This window comes from Eubalaena glacialis, chromosome 3, assembly GCF_028564815.1.
Source record: "Eubalaena glacialis isolate mEubGla1 chromosome 3, mEubGla1.1.hap2.+ XY, whole genome shotgun sequence".
Lineage (NCBI taxonomy): Eukaryota > Metazoa > Chordata > Mammalia > Artiodactyla > Balaenidae > Eubalaena > Eubalaena glacialis.
The window spans coordinates 85,353,961-85,372,646 of NC_083718.1; the positions used below are offsets into that span (position 1 = coordinate 85,353,961).

Here is an 18,686-nt window from a genome sequence, read left to right on the forward strand (position 1 = left end):
TGCATGCTAGGCCTCCCTTATCCGGGTCAGGATGAACCAGAGGAGGCACATGGGAAGAAATAAAGGGGTTGATTTAAAAAGAGTAGAGAGGAGGAACAGAGGTTTGGGGGCAGAGTAGCGGAGAGGTGTACCCAGGAGCAGGGTAGCCAAAGCCATTGGAGAGGAGAAAGGAGGGAGGGAGGGTCACGCCGGCTCTGACAGCCCAGAGGTCCTCGGGTTTCCTGTCTCTCCTCCCAGCTGCTGTTCCTTCCTCTCTTGTTGTGAGATTTCTCCCCAGGGCCTCTCCATGTTAAAGCGTGTGACCCCCTCCTCTGTCCGGGTCTCAGCGACTGTCCGTCGATCTCGCGCCTGGCTTTGGTCTCCAGCTCAACCTCCCGGCCAGGCCTTCTCGGTGGGCGGTGCTCCTGGCGCCCCTCCTCCTCCGAGGGCTATTGGTGGAGAGGTGTCGAGAAGGCGGTGTCTAGCCGGCCTCCGAGAGCCGGATTAGTTGTGCAGACCCCGAGGCGGGCCGGAGGCGGGTCCGGCCAGGAGGCGGGCGGGGCGGCTGGGGCCCGGCCCAGAGCTCCGGGCGGTCGCATTGTTTTCCTCCGCGGAGCCGCGGCGGGAGTGGGGTTTGCGACTGGGATCCAGGGCTCACCCGACCTGACAGCGCCCGGGAGCTCAGATCCAAGCTCCATCCAATTCAGACGTTCATCACGTCTCGCTAGAGCCCCAACCACCGACTGCGAACTCGGCGCGGTGCGCGGCCGCTGCCCGCCCGCTGAGATCTCTATTCCACTGACCCGGATCTCGGAGCAAGTACCCCGGAGCAGGGCTGGGGCTGCAGGGCGTCGGGGAGGATCGGGGCGCCTAAGGCTGGGGGCAAGCTTCCGAAGTGCCAGAGGGACCCGCCTGGGAGGGTGCCAGAGCGATGTGTGCTTGGTTGACGGAGAGGGTCAGCGGAGTTGGGGTGCGTGGAGGGAAGAGGGGACCGTGGCCAAGCCCTGTCACGGGACTGTGGGGCGCAGGGTCTGGGCACCTCTTGCGACCCGGCTTCTCTGAGTCGCATCCCTTGGATTGGGGAGCGCGAAAGGGATTATTTGAGGCGCGCACCGTACAGAGGGTGGAAAACCTGGTCTCTTTCCTCTCCAGCAGAGAAATTAAGGCTTCGAGACCCGTGGAGAACTGGACCCTCTCGTTGCCCCTGCAGGGATGGGAAGGGGAACACGTCGTTCCAGACTTTGGTGTTACAGCTGCACCTCTGTCCTTGTGCAAGCGGGAGTCTGAGCACCTCCCAGGGGGTTGGCTTGGGCATAGAGTCGGGAATGGGGCCCCTGAGAAACAACAGTCCTGGTGCCCATATCCTTCCTTCACCCCACTCGCCCTGGGGCTTTGTTAGACCGAGGTCTCCCAAGGAGGAGAGCCCAGCTGGCGACTGCATCTCGAGCCCGCGGTCCCCGCTCAGCCCTGGCCCCAGGCCCGCCCTCATCGGTTCCAAGCCTCTGGCCCTGTTTCCCTGGCCTCGGAGACCCGCCTCCACTCCCCAACCCCCGCTCCCATCCCCATTCGGTCTGCGCCTGCAGGCCCCTCCAGCCCCTCCTCCCGCTAACGTGGCTCTGGGACCCGGTCCCGGCCCAGACTCTCCTACCCGCCCCTCTCGGAGCCCCAGATCCAGTGAGGGGGAGACACGTAGAGCCCCTGGCTTCAGGCCCACCTCATGCGAGGCTCTAGACACCTGGATTATCCTCGTTGGGGACTGGGTGGGAGGGAGGGTAGGTAGCAAGCCTGGGGCTGAGAGCTAAGGGTGGGGGGGAACTGTCTTGGAGAAGGGAACGTGCCCGTTCCGTGAGGCTCCTTGGCGCGCCCCCCGTTCCTTAGAGGAAGGTGGACTGGGGCGGGCGACCAGCCCGAGGGCTTCCTGCTCTTGTCCCCCACCCAGTCTCCCCTTCTCCATCCCTTCCCCAGCCCCCGCTAGAATCTGGCTTTGACCCGGGCCACTCCCCAGAGGTGGCTGCGGGGCCAGGAGGAGACAGAAGGGCTGTTTCCTCTTCCCAGCAAGGGGAGAACCTAGGAAGGGGAGAAAGAGCCGGCCAGGCCTCCCCCATTCGCTCCAGATGGGGGGTATGAAGCAGCTGGGATTGGTCCCGGCAGGGTAAGCCTTTCCCCAAGCCAGGGGTCGGATGGGGGCCGCTCAGATGCTGCTCCCTAAAATCAGCTATGGGAAGCCCCCTTAAAGATATGTCATAGTTAAGTCTAGGGGGCCAATGCAATGGCCAACCAAGTGTTTTTAGAGGCTGGACTAATCCAGTCTAAGGTGGGGGGTAGGGTGGAGAGAGACTGGGTGGGAGGGAGGCAGGGACTGCTCTCAGGGAAGAAGGAAGGGGCTGGGGGTGCTTGCTATCAGAGCATTTTGCCTAGAAATGAAGAGCATGCAAATGAGATGCAAATTAGCCTCTATTGTCCCCAGCTAGGGAGCTTTTGCTAAGAAGGCTGCTGGATTCTGAAGGTTTTAATGTGGGAGTGGTCGTCATGCCCTCCAAACTCTCCCAGTCACCCCTTTTCCCAAGACTGGTCCTGCAGTTCCAGGAGTTTCTGGGTAGGGGCCAGCCCCAGCCCTTGCCCTCACGTCTCTGGGCATGAAGCAGCCAGCACCTTTGTAATCAAGCTCAATGTCAATGTGCCCCCGACTTCCAGGGCAGCATCTCCCCTACCCTAGCCTCATTAGACTTCTCCTGAATGTTCACATTCACTTCTATTGGATGTGGTAAGGAGGTATAGCTCAGCCTCTTCCCTCCTTTTGTCCCTTCTTTCATCAGGTCAGAGGTCTCCTATCCCCCTCAAACCCCCACAGGAGTCACCACCCCAGGTAAGGAAAGGGCAACAGCTCCTGAGGGCAGGGGATGGAAACAGGCATGGCCTGGGAGCAGAAAGAGGGTCTGACTGTCCTCCCCACTTGCCTGAGACTGAAGTTGTTTCCTGGGTGAAGATACCAGTTGCCCAGGGCAACCTGTGGGGGAGGGGGCAGGAGGGGGTGGATAGGAGACAAGCTGTGTCCCTTTCTCTTCCCCTGGGAGCACCAACATCCAGAAACATGGGGCGGGGGTGGCAGAGGGAGGCTTGGCCTTTCAGCACCAGAGGGTCTTTAGCTAGCTGACTGCTCTGCCCCTGGGGAGGGGGTCATCGTTAGGTGCTCCTACCCCTTCCCTTCCTCCAGCTCTCTTGGGACCCCATCTGGCATCAGCCTCCCCACCAGTGACGCTGGATTGTGGGTGGGGTACACGTGGGTCCTGGCTCCGAGAGTGGAGTTGTTGGATGGAATGGGCTAAGCCTGGAAGCCCAGGGTCTCTTCTTTAGGGGACATGGCGGGACAGGCAACTAAGGATTAGTGAAGGATGACTGTCTGTTCACAGAAAGGAAGGAGTCTCACCCTTCCTGACCTGATTTCCCGAGCCTACTCAGCCCTTCACTTCGACTTCAGGGGAAGGCAGGAAGCTGGTGTACACCTCCCACTGTGGGTTCCAGCCAGGGTCAGCTTGGCTGGGGGAGGCTGATGGAGGCTGATGGGTGGGAAGGAGGGCTGTCTCACCGTCCCTTCCACCATATCTATCTTTTCCTGGACTTTGGGCTACAATCGCCTGGCTGTCATTGAATTATTTATATTTTCATTCCAAGGCAGTCCGAAGAGGGAAGGGAAGGGAAGGAGAGACATGTTCAGCCATATCTCCTCACCAGTATAGCCCCTTCTATGCCTGGCTCCTAATAGCGGGTGGGTCTGCTCTTCCCCACATTAAGCACATGCAGTGGTTCTTAGGAGTCAGGGAGGGAACAGGGGGCTAGGGAGGCTGGGAGGGGGCACAGTGGTCGGGCAGACAGCTGCGGCCAGAGCTAAATTTAGCCTCTGATCTGGCTTTGATGCAGATTCATTTTTGGCTAAGACAGCCCCCCTCCCCCACTCCCCTCCCTACTCACTCAGCTTCTCCCTAGCAATGGGAAGGGCCCCAGAAGCGTGAGCTTAGACCAGGACAAAGACCCCTAGGCTGCCTCCCCCACTCTGTTCTTCCTCAACCCTAGACAATGATGGCTGCTTCGCAGCTGCCTCTACCAGGGCACAGCGCCTAAATTGCTCCCGGGTGCCATGGGGGTCCGGGAGGGAGGGGGGAGGCAGACATGGTGCCCTCTTCCTCCTCCCCAGTGCCAAGGAGTCACTATTTATAATTTTAAGGCTTCAGTGTCTAATTATAGCTGAGAAGAGGTTAGCAAGAGGGGGGCCAGGAGGTGTCACCTACTGAATGTCCCAGGCCCAGTCAGGAGAGAGGAGAAAAGGTTGAGTGAGAAGGCTGGGAGGGGGAGCAGGCGGGTCCTGTCCTTACCTGGGGTCATGCTGGCAGGCTTCGTACCAGCCAGTTTGGGCCAGTTGGACAGGGAAGGGCCTTGAGTGACAGTGACAGCTGGCTGGGACTGAGGCAGTGCCAGAGAGAGGGTTCTTCTCCCTACTGCACTGGGTCTTCTGGGGATAGACCTGGGAAGGAGTCCTCCTGCTTCAAAAGGTGGAGGAAATTTGACCCCTTCCCCCACTTTTCTGTCTTCTCTTTCAGGGCCAGCATATGGGTGAGGGGGCAACCCCTGGGGCCTGAGCTGCCCCACACAGGATGCCCCGTGCCCCCCGCTTCATGCCCTTGCTGCTACTGCTGTTGCTGCTGTCACTTCCCCACACCCAGGCTGCCTTTCCCCAGGACCCCCTCCCTCTGCTGACCTCTGACCTGCAAGGTGAGTGCTTGGTACCTCGCCCCCTCTATATGAGCTCAGCACTCAGTCTTGGCAGGTAGACACTGAGACCCCTTGTGTGGGTGGCAAGGCGCAGGAAGGCTCTCAGTCTCAAGGAAGCTAAGAGCCTGACCAGAAAAGGGGAGAAGACAGGTAGAGTGAGCTGGCACCTCAGGTCAGTCACTTCTCCTCTGTGGGCCTACTTCCTTCACTTCCAGGCAGCATTGTTCAGTGATAAAGAATGTGGACTCTCGGCCAGACCAAACCTTAGCAGGTTTGAACCCCTGCTAAGCTGCTCACTAGCTGTGTGAGCTCTTCAAGTTATTTAACCTTTCTTTGCCTCAGTCTCCTCATCTGCAAAATGAAGATAGTCATAGTATTTTACCGGGAATTCCCTGGTGGTCCAATGGTTAGGACTCGATGCTTTCACTGTGGTGGCCCTGGTTCAATTCCTGGCTGGGGAACTAAGATCCTGCAACCCATGCAGTGCAGCCGAAAAAAAAAAAAAATAATACTAATAATAGTATTCTACCTCATAGAGTTATTTAGGGATTAAATGAGGTAATACAGGTAAAGTTCTGAGAACACTGTCTGGCACAAAGTAAATGATTTATATATGTTTGCTATTATTATTAGCTACAAATTGAAGGCTTGGGACTAATTCAGTGGTTTCCAACACCTCTTACCTCCCTCTCCACCACGTTATCACTACCAAGTCTAGGTCCCACCGTGAGGGAAACCACCAGCCAACTTTTTCTGAGAAGGACCTTTATCTGTTTGCAGGTTCCTGTTATATATGCAGGATTTAGAGTAAATTTAAGGACGAAGGAATGGCAGTTAGGTTATTGGGAGTAACTGTTGGGGGATAGATAAGAGCAGCAAACACATGTGCCAGACGTGGTGCGAAGCACCATAAGAATGTTAAATCATCTCTCTCTGAACTCGGGGGTCCCTTTGAACGCTGATGACTGTGGTTTCCATGATCAGGCCAGGTGGATGCTGGAGTTGGTCAGAGGAGGCAGAAACCTTGGAGGGCTGAGGTGGCCTGTGAAGAGCCTTGAGGGGAGGGTGCAAAGAGAGGGCTGGGAGAAATGGGGTGAGTAAATGGTCCACATGGGACAGTGTACAATGTGGGAGTGAAAGGGAATTGCTAGCCCTAAGGCAGTTCCAAGAAGGGGTTGGGCTCAATTCTGGAGTCAGACAGACCTGGATCTCAACTGGGGTGCCTGCCACTTCCAAGCTAAATGAGCTGTGCAAATTTCTTAATGGCTTTAAGCCTCAGGTTCCTCATCTGTAAGATGGGGCCAATGTTAGTACCTGCCTCATAGGGTTGTTGTCTAAAGTGAGACAATGCATCTAACCTGCTAACATAGTGCTTGGCAGAGGTTAAGTGCTCAGAGTTAGCTGGTATTACATTTATTAATAGCCTTATTAATAGCTTTATTAATACCTCACAACTCATCTCACATATCCATTTTATGTCCGTGGCTGGGTTTCATCTGGTTGGAGAAGGTGTCGAGGGAGTACGTGGTATTCTGGCTGGTCCTCAGCACCCACCTCTCTGTGCCTTCTAGGTATTTCCCCATTATCCTGGTTCCGGGGCCTGGAGGATGATGCTGTGGTGGCAGAACTTGGGCTGGACTTTCAGAGATTCCTGACCTTGAACCGGACCTTGCTAGTGGCTGCCCGGTAAACTGGCTGCGGCACCATTGTGGGGCTGACAGGCCTGCTCCTGGGCAGGCATGGGACCTGTGTGGCCACTGCAACATCTTGCAGGGGACACATGCAGGTGTATAAGCCATGGGACATGGGCATGCTAGGACCCAGAGCACAACTGCCAAGTTGTGGAGTAAGGGGGAGGAGAGAGGGCACTGTTTGTCCCTGAGCAGCTGAACACGGGCAAGGTGGGAGGCTCAGGAGTTCGGGTGGGGATCCATGGCTTGGCTCTGATCCCTCCTTGCCTGTCTCTTCAGGGATCACGTTTTCTCCTTCGATCTTCAAGCCCAAGAAGAAGGGGAGGGGCTAGTGCCCAACAAGGTGAGGGGCTGTGTGGAAGGAGGTTGAGGCATGGAGAGGAGGCTGGGAAAGGTCTAACCGGGATCAAGTGGGTAGGTAGAAGACTCCAAGAGGAGCCATAATGTGAGGTGGTTCCAGGTTGCCCCATGATTTTTCCCCTTCTACTTCTCCCTCCAGTATCTAACATGGAGGAGTCAAGACATGGAGAACTGTGCCGTGCGGGGGAAGCTGACGGTGAGGAGTGGGATGAGAATCTTGAGGGAAGATGACCCTGCCTCCAGGCTCTGTCTAAGTGGCCCTCCACTGTGCCCACTTCCCCCCCACTTCTCTCATCTTGGTCCGCAGAGGAAAATGTACAGGAAAGGGAGTTCATGATTTTTAGCTTCCTTCACACACCTCACACAAAAGGAAAGTGAGGCTCTGAGAGGCCAAAGAACTTGCCCAAGGCCACAGGACCAGGAGTAGATAGCTTAGTTGGGACTTTACCCCACACTGCTCTACCTGGCTCAAGTGGAGTAGCCCTACTTCCTGTGACCCCCCCCACCCCATCCCAGTCCCAGGCAGCCCTGTCACTGACCGAGAATTTTGGATTTTCTAGGACGAGTGCTACAACTACATTCGTGTTCTCGTTCCCTGGGACTCCCAGACACTCCTTGCCTGTGGAACGAACTCATTCAGCCCCGTGTGCCGCAGCTATGGGGTACAAAGGCGAGGGCGGGGCATCAGGACTGGAGTGGGAGAAGAACCCAAGCTGGGCAATCAGTTCAGTGGGGATGGACCAGCAGGGGTAGGGGAACAGGAGTGCCCAGAGTGGAGGGGTCCGGAAGGGGTGGAGCAAGGAGGCAAGGGGACACGAGGAAGTGGGCTATGGAGCCAGACTCGCAACACCCCAAGGGTTCCAAGAACCTGTTTCCTCTGCCTCCAGATAACTTCGCTGCAGCAGGAGGGTGAGGAGCTGAGTGGGCAGGCTCGATGCCCCTTTGATGCCACCCAGTCCAACGTGGCCGTCTTTGCAGGTGTGCACCTGGGCATGTGAGCAGCAGGCATGTGGCTGGAGGGAACTCCCACGTTAGCCCCTTTCCTAATTTGGTCTTTCCCCCATGCTCCTGAGTGGAGGGTTAAGGTAGGGGCCAGGGTCAGGCCAAGGGAGGGGTGTGGGAGGCCCAAGAAGAGCCAAGATATGGATCCCTGAGCCCTCCCCTGACCCCACCCTACCCCTCCAGAGGGCAGCCTGTATTCAGCCACAGCCGCGGATTTCCAGGCCAGTGACGCTGTGGTTTACAGAAGCCTTGGGCCTCAGCCCCCACTCCGCTCCGCCAAGTACGACTCCAAGTGGCTCCGAGGTCAGGGCGGGCCTAGGGCAGGGAGGCTGCTCTTGGGGAGGAGGTGCAGGGGGCGGTCGATGGCAGGCAGATGGTGGTAGTGGTGAGCATGTATGCAGAGGGGAGAGGCTGTGGGGGGCCAGGAGCTTCTGAACAGGTGTAGTTTCTCTTCCGTACCTTTCCTCTCACTCCCCCTTCAGAGCCACACTTTGTCCACGCTTTGGAGCATGGAGACCATGTCTACTTCTTCTTCCGAGAAGTCTCTGTGGAGGACGCCCGGCTGGGGAGGGTAAGGAAGTGGGCACCAGGGGTGGGTAGCTAGAGGGCTCTGCTGGATGGTGAGGAGCCAGTCATTCAGGGGAGATCTCCTGGCCCTAATCTCCACAACGCAGTCCCCTGGACTCTGAGGCCCCAACTTGGAGTAGCCCCCAGGCCTCTGCCCCCGCATCCTGCTAGGTCCCTCACCTTGACCCACATTGACCGACCACACCCTTCCTTTGCTGTGCCCCTAACATTTGTCTCTTGGTGCTCTAACTCACCACATTGCTCTCACCCTGCTGGCCCTGGGATTCTCTCTCACCGATCTCCTCATCTCCAACTCTCCCCCACACAGGTACAGTTCTCCCGTGTGGCCCGTGTGTGTAAGCGTGACATGGGCGGCTCACCTCGGGCCTTGGACCGCCACTGGACATCCTTCCTGAAGCTGCGGCTCAACTGCTCTGTCCCTGGGGACTCTACCTTCTATTTTGACGTCTTACAGGCCTTGACAGGGCCTGTGAACTTGTATGGCCGCTCTGCTCTCTTTGGGGTCTTCACCACCCAGACCAATAGGTTGGTACCAGACTAACCAATGTGGCCCAATCTGTCCCCTGCCCCACCGGCATCCAAGTTCCTCTCTCAATGCCTATTGATGAGGGCAGTGAGCTGAAGCTCCATTCAAAGCCAGTTTGCTGTTCTGCCCACCGTTTTTCTCCTAGCGTGGCCCCCAGGGGCTGCCCCACCCTCTCAGTCTCCACCCTAATACGGTATATGAAGGGGAGCTGCCATGTCTTACCTAGGAGGAACTGTGCTGTCCCTTCCCACACCTAGCCCACATCCTTTTCTGGCTCCCTCAGCATCCCCGGCTCTGCGGTCTGTGCCTTCTACCTGGATGATATTGAGCGTGGGTTTGAGGGAAAGTTCAAGGAGCAGAGGAGTCTGGATGGGGCCTGGACCCCTGTGTCTGAGGACAGGGTCCCCTCCCCCAGGTACGCAGGGTGGGGGTGGCCTTTGTGGAGGTAGAAACAAGCAGTGTCTGCTCCCCAAATGGGATTATGAGAAGTGGGCAAGGTGTCCAAGGCCTGGGGAGGGGGCTGTAGCGGGTTGGCAGCAGGGAAGGGAAGCAGTAGTGTGAATGTCTGTGTGTAGGCGGAACAAGGGTTACCAATCATGTTTGGGAGCAGTGGGTAGCTGGTGGTCACACAGCCTAACTAAGCCCCAGCTCCCTGCCCTAAGGCTCCCTCTCCCTTTGTGTCCACCAGGCCAGGATCCTGTGCAGGAGTAGGTGTAGCTGCATTGTTCCCCTCTTCTCGAGACCTCCCTGATGATGTCCTGACCTTCATCAAGGCTCACCCACTCCTGGACCCTGCCGTGCCGCCTGCCACCCATCAGCCTCTGCTCACCCTCACCAGCAGGTATGGGGCTAGAAAATGCTGACCACTGCCTTCCCCCCACCAGCCACTCTCTTTCCCTGACCCCACCATGTAAATCATACTGGTAGGAGGAAGAACCCGTGAAAGTGGAAGGGAGAGAGCTAAGAAGAAAACAGTGGGCTGGGGGAAGGGCAGAGAAGGGGGTACCCAGACACATGTGCTGTCCTTGAAACACTCAAGCTTCCACTGGTCAGGTTGTCCTGACCTGAGGCCTATCCCTCCAGGGCCCTACTGACCCAGGTAGCTGTGGATGGCATGGCTGGTCCCTACAGTAATACCACAGTCCTGTTCCTTGGCTCCAACGATGGGACAGTGCTGAAGGTGCTGCCCCCATGGGGGCAATCTGGGGGCCCTGAGCCCATTCTGTTGGAAGAGATCGATGCCTACAGCCCCTCCCGGTGAGCCCTTTGTCCAGCAGGCCCCCTGCAGAGCAGGGATGGGATGTGAAGTGGTAGATGGGGATATGGGGATGGGGTGGGGACTCCAATATTGGAAGTTGTGGGGAAGAGAGAGGGCCTTGGCGAGAAGCTGGACACTGTGTTGGGGCAGAGTAGCCCTGTGAGTTGTACTCAGTTGCTTGTATGCCTCCCCCCCTTCTGTTCTTTAACTCACCCAGGGAAAAAGGAGCCTCACCTGCTCCATCTCTGACTCCTTCTGGCCTCACCCTAGGTGCAGTGGGAAGCGGGCAGCCCAAACAGCACGGCGGGTCATAGGGCTGGAGCTGGACACTGAAGGTCACAGGCTCTTTGTGGCTTTTTCTGGCTGTATCATCTACCTCCCTCTCAGTCGATGTGCCCGGCATGGGGCCTGTCGGAGGTGAGAGGGACCTGAGGTCAGGCCCTGCCTGGGTGGGCTCTCTGGGCCTGCAGGCACACAGGAACACAGGCATTGTGGGTGGCAGGGAAACGCCACCCAGGGGATGGTTTGGGGCTGGGTATCTCAAGCATTCTGCAGGTGGGCAGTAACCAGGGACTGGACTAGGGATTGGGGTGGATAGGATGGGAGTATCAGGCTAAGAGCCTCCTGCAAGCCAGGGTGAGAGTGGAAGAGGCAGGGGAACGGAATGTGATTAGGGTGGAGAGGGTCCCAGCCTCACATGACTCAGTTTTCCCTAGGAGCTGTCTGGCTTCTCAGGACCCATACTGTGGATGGGATAGCTCCAGAGGCTGTGTGGATATCAGGGGACCTGGTGGGTAAGTGAGAGGCTCCTGGATCTCCTGAAGAGAAAGTTCCCCACTAAGAGAGGAAGCTGAGGGCTAGGGTGGGGGATGGGGGCAAGATGTATACCTGCACTGAGCCACCTCCATTTCCTCCTAGGATTGATGTGCATCCAGCTGGGAACCAGGAATCCATGGAGCATGATGACTGCCAAGGTAAACAGAAGGGGCAGGGGTAGCTGTAGCCATTGTCGTGCATGGCTCTGATGGCCATAGACACCATCCCAGCTGTGGGCTTTTGTCTTTCTCTCCTTCTGTGGTACAGTCATGCCCATCAGTTCTTCATGAAGCTTCCCTCTGCCCCCATCTTCACCCTCTCTCTCCCTTTTTCATAGATGGAGCTACTGGGAGTCAGTCTGGCACAGGGGATTCTGCTTATGGTGAGTTCTATTGTCCCAACTTCACCTTGCTCAGCCCACACTCACCCAAGTCTGTGCCCCATGGCAGCAGCAGACCAGCACCCTGGACACCCTGAGAGAGTCTCAGAAAAGGGTTAGCATCCTCCAAATACCTAGCATATAGCTCAGTGCTTGGCACATAATAGGGTGCTTAATAGATAGTTTTTGAACAAATAAATGAAAGAATGCCTTGCATGGTGAGCCCTTCCCCATTTCCAGAGGAAAATGAAGGCTGCAGTTCTGGACCTTTGGGCTCCAAAGGGGGTGCGGGGACCCGCTGAATGGGTATCAGAGGTGGAGAGCAGGAGCCTCACTGGCTCTGACCTGGTCTCTGTCACCAGTGCTTCTGAGTCCTGGCCCTTCCCCTGAGACCCCAAGCCCCCCCAGTGATGCCCACCCCCGGCCCCAGTCTTCCACTCTTGGAGCTCACACTCAGGGTAAGGGGGCTGGCTGGGAGGGACAAGAGTGAAGTGTGGGGCTGCTGATTCTTGAAGAATTCTAAGCCCCTCCCTGATCGCTGTTTGGTGCTCACTAATAATGCCTGTTTGGATCCTGCCCTCCCAGCCCCGCCTCCCTCAGCACGGGCAGAGTTTTGCAGTTGCTCTTGGCATGGCTACAGGGGCTAGAGCTGGGATGGGGACTCCCCAGGCCCAAGCTCTAGCTTGCGTGTGAAAGGTAGTTCGGTGGGTTGTGTGTGTTGAGGGGTCAGGGGAGGTGATTCCTGAAGAGGGTCAAAGCTGCGTTGGAGCTAAGCAGCATCAGGAGAGAGGCGACACTTCGGAACCTGCCATCCCGCTGGCCTACCTTCGCTGAGCCTCCCTCCTTCCTCTCGGTCGGCAGGCGTGCGACGGGACCTCCCGCCAGACTCAGTCTCCCGCTCCGTCCCCATCCCACTCCTCCTGGCCTGTGTGGCCGCAGCCTTCGCCCTGGGCGCCTCGGTCTCTGGCCTCCTGGTCTCCTGCGCTTGTCGCCGCGCCCACAGACGTCGGAGCAAGGATATCGAGACTGCGGGGCTCCCGCGCCCTCTCTCCCTTCGCAGCTTGGCCCGTCTGCACGGGGCGGGCCCAGAGCCGCAGCCAACGTCCAAGGACGGAGAGGGGGCACAGACACCCCAGCTTTACACCACCTTCCTGCCTCCTCCCGAGGGCGTACCCCCGCCGGAGCTGGCCTGCCTGCCCACCCCGGAGTCCACGCCGGAGCTGCCGGTCAAGCACCTCCGCCACGCCGGGTGTCCCTGGGAGTGGAACCAGAACGGGAACAACGCCAAGGAGGGCCGGGGCCGCGCCCGGGGCGGCAACACGGCGGGCGGCCCCGCGCCGCGCGTGCTGGTGAGGCCGCCGCCGCCCGGCTGTCCCGGGCAAGCCGTGGAAGTCACCACCCTCGAGGAACTGCTGCGCTACCTGCACGGCCCGCAGCCGCCCAGGAAGGAGGCCGAGCCCCCGGCCGCCGCCCCTTTCACCTCGCGGGCGCTGCCGCCCGAGCCCGCCCCCGCCCCCGCCCCCACCCTCTTTGCCGGCCCCAGCCTGCTACCCCGGGACTGTGCCACGCCTCGGAGGCTGGACGTGCCCCCGGAGGGCAAGCGCCCGGCCCCCGCCACCCGGCCTGCTGTCTCCGCCCCAGCTCCCCGGCTCGGGGTGGGCGGCAGCCGGAGGTTGCCCTTCTCCACGCACCGTGCACCCCCCGCGCTGCTCACCCGAGTCCCCTCGGGAGGCCCCTCCAGGTACTCCGGGGGTGCCGGGAGACACCTCCTGTACCTGGGCCGGCCTGAGGGGCACCGGGGCCGCGCCCTAAAGAGGGTGGACGTCGAGAAGCCCCAGGTGCCCCTGAAGCCTCCCCTTGTCGGGCCTTCCTCGCAGCCGGCCGTCCCTAGTGGCAACCATTTTAACTTTTAAAGGGAGCTGCTCCAAGGCCTCAAATGGGACCCTCGAGGCCCATGCCCTCAAAGGCCGTGAGCGTGGACGCATCTCCAAGGACAGGTCACCTCCTTCTCTCCTTGTTCCACACCTCCAGCCTTCCTGGACTCTGAGAGTCTCCCGGGGTCCCTGCCCGCCCCGGGTTTATTTATTGACTGCCGACTGTCTTTCCCCCTGTCCTCGAGAGAGGAGTGGGAGGTGAGAAGCTCGCCCCCTCAGTGAGCCAGCTTTTCGGGGGGAACTGGCACACTCCCACCCCCCCCACCTCCCTCAGCCAAGCTGCCTTAACTCGCCCCTCCGGGCCTCCAGAGACTGGGCCCCGGGCGGGCCGCACGGCGGACGGACGGGGCTGCGCGACGCCCGTTGTGTACAGAGTTCTCGGGCCTCCTGGGACGTGCCTCCTCCTACTGTGTAGGAGCCTCCCCTTCCCAATACAGCTGTGTCCCCGAGCCGCTGCCTGACTTTACTCGCGGAGGGGGCGGGGCGGGAGTCGGTCGGTTGCTCTGAGCCCTTTTTCTCCAGAATCCCTGCCTTCAACTTGGCCTTGAGCTCTCTCCCGAGTAATTGGGATGGCTGCGCTCCCACCGGGGTTAATCAGGAAAGATTTCCTGAAGCAGGCAAGCTAAGAAATGGTGCGTGGAGATGAACCAGGGCCCAGGAGACCCCGGCTAGAATTTAGGTGGGGTTAGGGAGGGTACTCCGAGCACGTTTCTGGACCGAGATAAGAGGGACTTTTTCGTAGAATGCTCTGGCGTGGGGGGAGGGTATTTTTGGAGAAATAAAATGAAGCTGCAGCGTAAGTGACTTAAGTTTCGCATCAGGAAATCTTGTCATAAAGGGAATTTGGCTGGAAAAACCCGGGTCGCAAGAGGGGTAGGCTGCAAAAAAAAACCCCAGCAAAGTCCTGGTGAAGTTAGGGGTTTGCCCCAGCAGTTCCCTCAGGAGCAGTTCCTCTTCGCGGAGCCAGAGGGGTGCCGAGAAGCGTTATTTTATTGCACGCATGCGTAGCCTCCTCTCGCGGACTCCCGGGCCGCACTCCAGCCCCGCGCGCGGAAGATCAGCTAGCGTGTGTCGTGAGGTTCCTCTGGCCCGGGCTGGGTGCAGATACCTGCCCGTTACTCCCGAGGGCCAATGAGAGGGACGAACAGGACGGCCTGCCCCGCCCACTACCTGGAGCTAAAGACGCTTAAGGCCTCGCGCGGGCGGCGGCTGCTTTTGCGGATTTACAAGTCTGGTTTTCACTGGCGCGTGGCGGGGATATCCACCGGGTTGGAGCCCTAGGCCGCCCTGCCGCTGGCGCCACCTGGAGGCCAGACCACGCCTTGCAGCTAAGGAAGCCTCGCCAGTTTTTTGCCTAAAAGCCCTCGGCAGGAATCCGCTGGGAACAGTTTGAAGAACCCTGAGATGGTTTCTAGCTCCGCCCTTTACTGCTTGTGATCCTGCCTAGTCAAAGCTCTACCCTAAGCCTCCGTTTCCTCACCTGAAAAATGGGGTTGAGAGGGTCAAGTACGATAATGTACGTGAAAACCCTTTCTAAAGGAGAAAACATGGTATCTTGTGAGATGGTGGTTCCTTCAAACTCACCTTGGACTATTATTCCTAACTTTGCGATCTGCTTCTACTCAGCAATCCGTTTCCCTTTGTATCCTTACAAACTTCGTTTATAGATTTTACCCTCAAGGTTTTTAAATGCCCTCTGAACACTTCTCATACATCGGATAGCTTGTTCCACCAAATTTGGCTGTCCTCCAGAGTCTACCCTCTTTCTGCTTGGAGCTTGTTTCACCGGGCTGGAGAGGTCCTTTAGATCTCAATTTTTTCTCTCACTGGATACCTTACTTAAACCGAGATACTTTGAAATCATTGCTAGTTGCTAGATAGTGGAGGAGAGAAAGGAAGAAGTAAAGAATCTTTCCAGTTCCCTGACTTCATTATCCATTTCAAACCAAGCCAGGACAAAGAAAAATTCTAAGACTGCAACCTTTCATAGCCCTCTAAGGGCCAAGTCTCACAGATACTTCAGTTCTTGTCCTGATGGTGGTCACAAAGGGGTAAAAGATCCTCAGGTTTAACTGTAGACCCAAAAGAGAAGTACAATAGAAATTTAACCTTGTGACTCTGCAGGAAGCAACAATTTACAGGTTAAAGTCCTGGTTTCAGTTTAATTGTAAAGGATGTTCATTTATTAGTATTTCTAAACTATGGGGACTTTCCTGGTGGTCCAGTGGTTACGAATCCGCTTTCCAGTGCAGGGGACGCTGGTACAATGCCTGGTCGGGGAACTAAGATCCCACATGCTGTGGGGCAACTAAGCCCGTGTGGCAACGAAAGATCCCGCCTGCGGCAACTAAGACCTGACGCAGCCAAAAATAAATAAATATTAACAAACAAACAAAAACACTATGGCAACTTCTCTAGCCAAGAATGCCTAAGCTGGACTCTCAGAACCTTCTCAGGGCTAGTGAAAGCAACTATGTTGCAGTGAGAGCAACAGTCCTTGGACTCTGCCAGTTAATAATTTTATGGGTGACCTTGGCAATTCCACTAACCTCTCCGCGCCTCAATTTCTTTTGTAAAGTATGGAAAGAACATATGCCAACATGGGGTTTATAAAGCACCATATAAATATATAGGCTTAAATTAAGTGCTTTGTGGGAAATGGTTATTTGCCCAAAATAGACTATTAAGAATGCAATTCATTAGCACTCATCCTGAAACACCTCATCCTGACAGAGTAGTGAATAATAAATTAGGGATAAACTGAAAGAAATTATTATCACTGTCAACACAGGGATAAACATGATCCTAACCCAGGAATCTGCTGATAGTCTTTTTTTTTTTTTAATAATTTATTTTATTTATTTTTGGCTGTGTTGGGTCTTCGTTGCTGCATTCAGGCTTTCTCTAGTTGCTGTGCGCGGGGGCTACTCTTCGTTGTGGTGCACGGGCTTCTCATTGCGGTGGCTTCTCTTATTGCTGAGCATGGGCTCTAGGCACGCAGGCTTCAGTAGTTGTGGCTTGCGGGCTCTAGAGCGCAGGCTCGGTAGTTGTGGCACACGGGCTTAGCTGCTCCGCAGCATGTGGGATCTTCGCGGACCAGGGCTTGAACCCGTGTCCCCTGCATTGGCAGGCGGATTCTTAACTACTGTGCCACCAGGGAAGCCCTGATAGTCTTTTTCTAAAATTAGGACATTAGCTCAGACTTTGTCTTTAGAAAAAACAGAATGTACCAACAGGATAAAGTTATCATCCTGAGGGATTTCTAAGCTGATTTCTCAGAGGTATCCTGGGAGGTTATGGAGAAACCAGGGCCCCAGTAGGCAGAGTCCATCAGCTTGTATAAAGCTTTGGGGACCCGAAACAGAGGAGGTTCCACAGTCACAAAGCTTGAAAAGCTGTTCAGCATCTTGGGTCCTTTGGTAGCTAAGTCACAGGGGCCTGAGCTATTATCTCTCAGATTTATGTCTCCTTGATGCTACTACCCCACACTTGGGAACCACACAGGTATGAGTCACTCCCTGTTACTTAATCCAGCAGTTGACCCTTCAGAACTGTTGACTCATAAGAATTTAAGGTCACATGTATGAGAGTAAGATTGAAGTACGTGGATAAAATATGAAGTCTATGAATCCAAAAGACCACCTATCTTCACCAGGTGTATTAGGGTCCCAACAGAAAATAGCTGACATGCTCAAAATAATGAAGGGCTACTTTTAAAAAGTGTTGGCAAGGGATAGGTCAGTAACTGGAGGCTAGTAACAGCCTTACACCTGAAAGGACAAAGGGAGGTAATGGCTACTGAGACTTGGAAGGAGAGATTGCATTGAGTGGAGCAGTGGCCTTTAATCAAAGGATACAGCTAGGTCCAGGTGACCCCAAGGGAGGGAACCTGGGAAATCAACACACTGATTTCAGTCTTTTCTCTCCATCCAGTCTCCTGCCCAGAGCTCCCTACTGACTGAATCCAACTGGAAGCCAAAGCACAGGAAACCCGTTGATGAAATTCATACAGGTTAGCCTCCCAGGATAGAGAATGAGATACAGGAAGGAGGAAAGTGATCTAAAGGAAAGACAGAAGAATCCAGCACACCTAGAGATGAAGACCCCATCCATTTCCTGCAAGAGAGGTTATCTTTGACTCTCCTTGCTCAAGTGTTGCTGACCAGCAGCTTTATGGAGATGCCTCCTGAATTAGTTTTGAAGCAAAACTTAATTTGGAGATTTTGCTAGAAAGGCTGCTTGGAGAATTTACTTCTCTCCAGTTTCTTAACTGCAATTTGAGATGAATTAAGCTGCCCAAAATCAAGTGAGACGGTATTGTGACTAAAGGACAAACTACAGAGGAAAAAACGCTACTAACTCTATGTAGAAACTGTAGTTTTAGAAAGAAAAAAAAATTTTTAAGCTGAGGGACTTGGGGCAAAGTCACAGCCTGTTTTTTAATATCTATATACTGAAGATAATACACACCTTGCAAGATAGGTATGTTTGTGTGCATGCAAAGTTCCTAGCTCATTGACTGACACGTAGCACGAACTAAAAGCATGTTATTATTTATGATATTGGCCTCTAAAATATCATTTTACTTTACAGTAAGAACTTTCTTAAACTTTAGGACTGTTTATGGTAGCAGAGTGCAGCCCCACACCTGGCTCAGGGGTCCCCTATAGTCTAAACTTACTGTTAGCTATCAGACATCTTGCATAAACTCCTACATAGGTGTAATTATCACTAGGCTGCTCCCACTTCAACCTTCTCTTGTATTTTCTACCTACTGATCTTGGAGTAGAGGGCTCACTTTCACAGAGAGAGAAAATCTTAGGCAAGTTGCCCTAGTTCATGGTTTTTTCCATCATTTAAGAATATTTACCCTTCAGAGAACTCTAGGTTCCTATCTCTCCAATTCCCTTCCAACTTTCCCATATGCCTGATGATTTTTCTCACTAGGATTTTTTTTTTATTTTTGGCTGCACTGGGTCTTTGTTGCTACATGCGGGCTTTCTCTAGTTGTGGTGAGTGGGGGCTACTCTTCGTTGTGGTGCGTGGGCTTCTCATTGCGGTGGCTTCTCTTGTTGCGGAGCACGGGCTCTAGGCGTGCAGGTTTCAGTAGTTGTGGCACGTGGGCTCAGTAGTTGTGGCTCCTGGGCTCTAGAGCGCAGGCTCAGTAGTTGTGGTGCACGGGCTTAGTTGCTCCGCGGCATGTGGGATCTTCCCGGACCAGGGCTTGAACCCGTATCCCCTGCATTGGCAGGTGGATTCTTAACCACTGCGCCACCAGGGAGGCCCTCTCGCTAGGATTTTAATTCAACACTTTCAGTTCTTTGCTTCTCAAGGCTTTCTGAGTTCCTGCTCTTTTTCTCTCGGCAGAGCAAAGACCATATATACA

The 18,686-nt window shown here is 55.6% G+C and overlaps 1 protein-coding gene across 4 annotated transcripts; it reads left to right on the plus strand.

Moving 5' to 3' along the window:
• Positions 1 to 556: 556 nt before the first annotated feature.
• Positions 557 to 14,060, plus strand: SEMA6C (semaphorin 6C). 4 transcript variants are annotated; one of them, XM_061183505.1, is made up of 20 exons: positions 557 to 798; positions 2,796 to 2,845; positions 4,575 to 4,746; positions 6,318 to 6,432; positions 6,717 to 6,780; positions 6,937 to 6,993; positions 7,358 to 7,459; positions 7,685 to 7,775; positions 7,983 to 8,102; positions 8,282 to 8,370; positions 8,695 to 8,912; positions 9,197 to 9,328; positions 9,602 to 9,754; positions 9,997 to 10,170; positions 10,442 to 10,588; positions 10,888 to 10,965; positions 11,090 to 11,145; positions 11,325 to 11,369; positions 11,729 to 11,824; positions 12,228 to 14,060. In XM_061183505.1, exons 3-20 carry the CDS (start codon positions 4,629 to 4,631, stop codon positions 13,277 to 13,279), a joined length of 2,907 nt encoding a protein of 968 aa, XP_061039488.1. In that variant the 5' UTR covers positions 557 to 798; positions 2,796 to 2,845; positions 4,575 to 4,628; the 3' UTR covers positions 13,280 to 14,060. The 4 variants fall into 4 exon arrangements, with proteins under 4 accessions (XP_061039488.1, XP_061039484.1, XP_061039487.1 ...); XM_061183501.1 differs by lacking the exon at positions 11,729 to 11,824; XM_061183504.1 differs by lacking the exons at positions 557 to 798; positions 11,729 to 11,824 and adding an exon at positions 867 to 949.
• Positions 14,061 to 18,686: the final 4,626 nt, after the last annotated feature.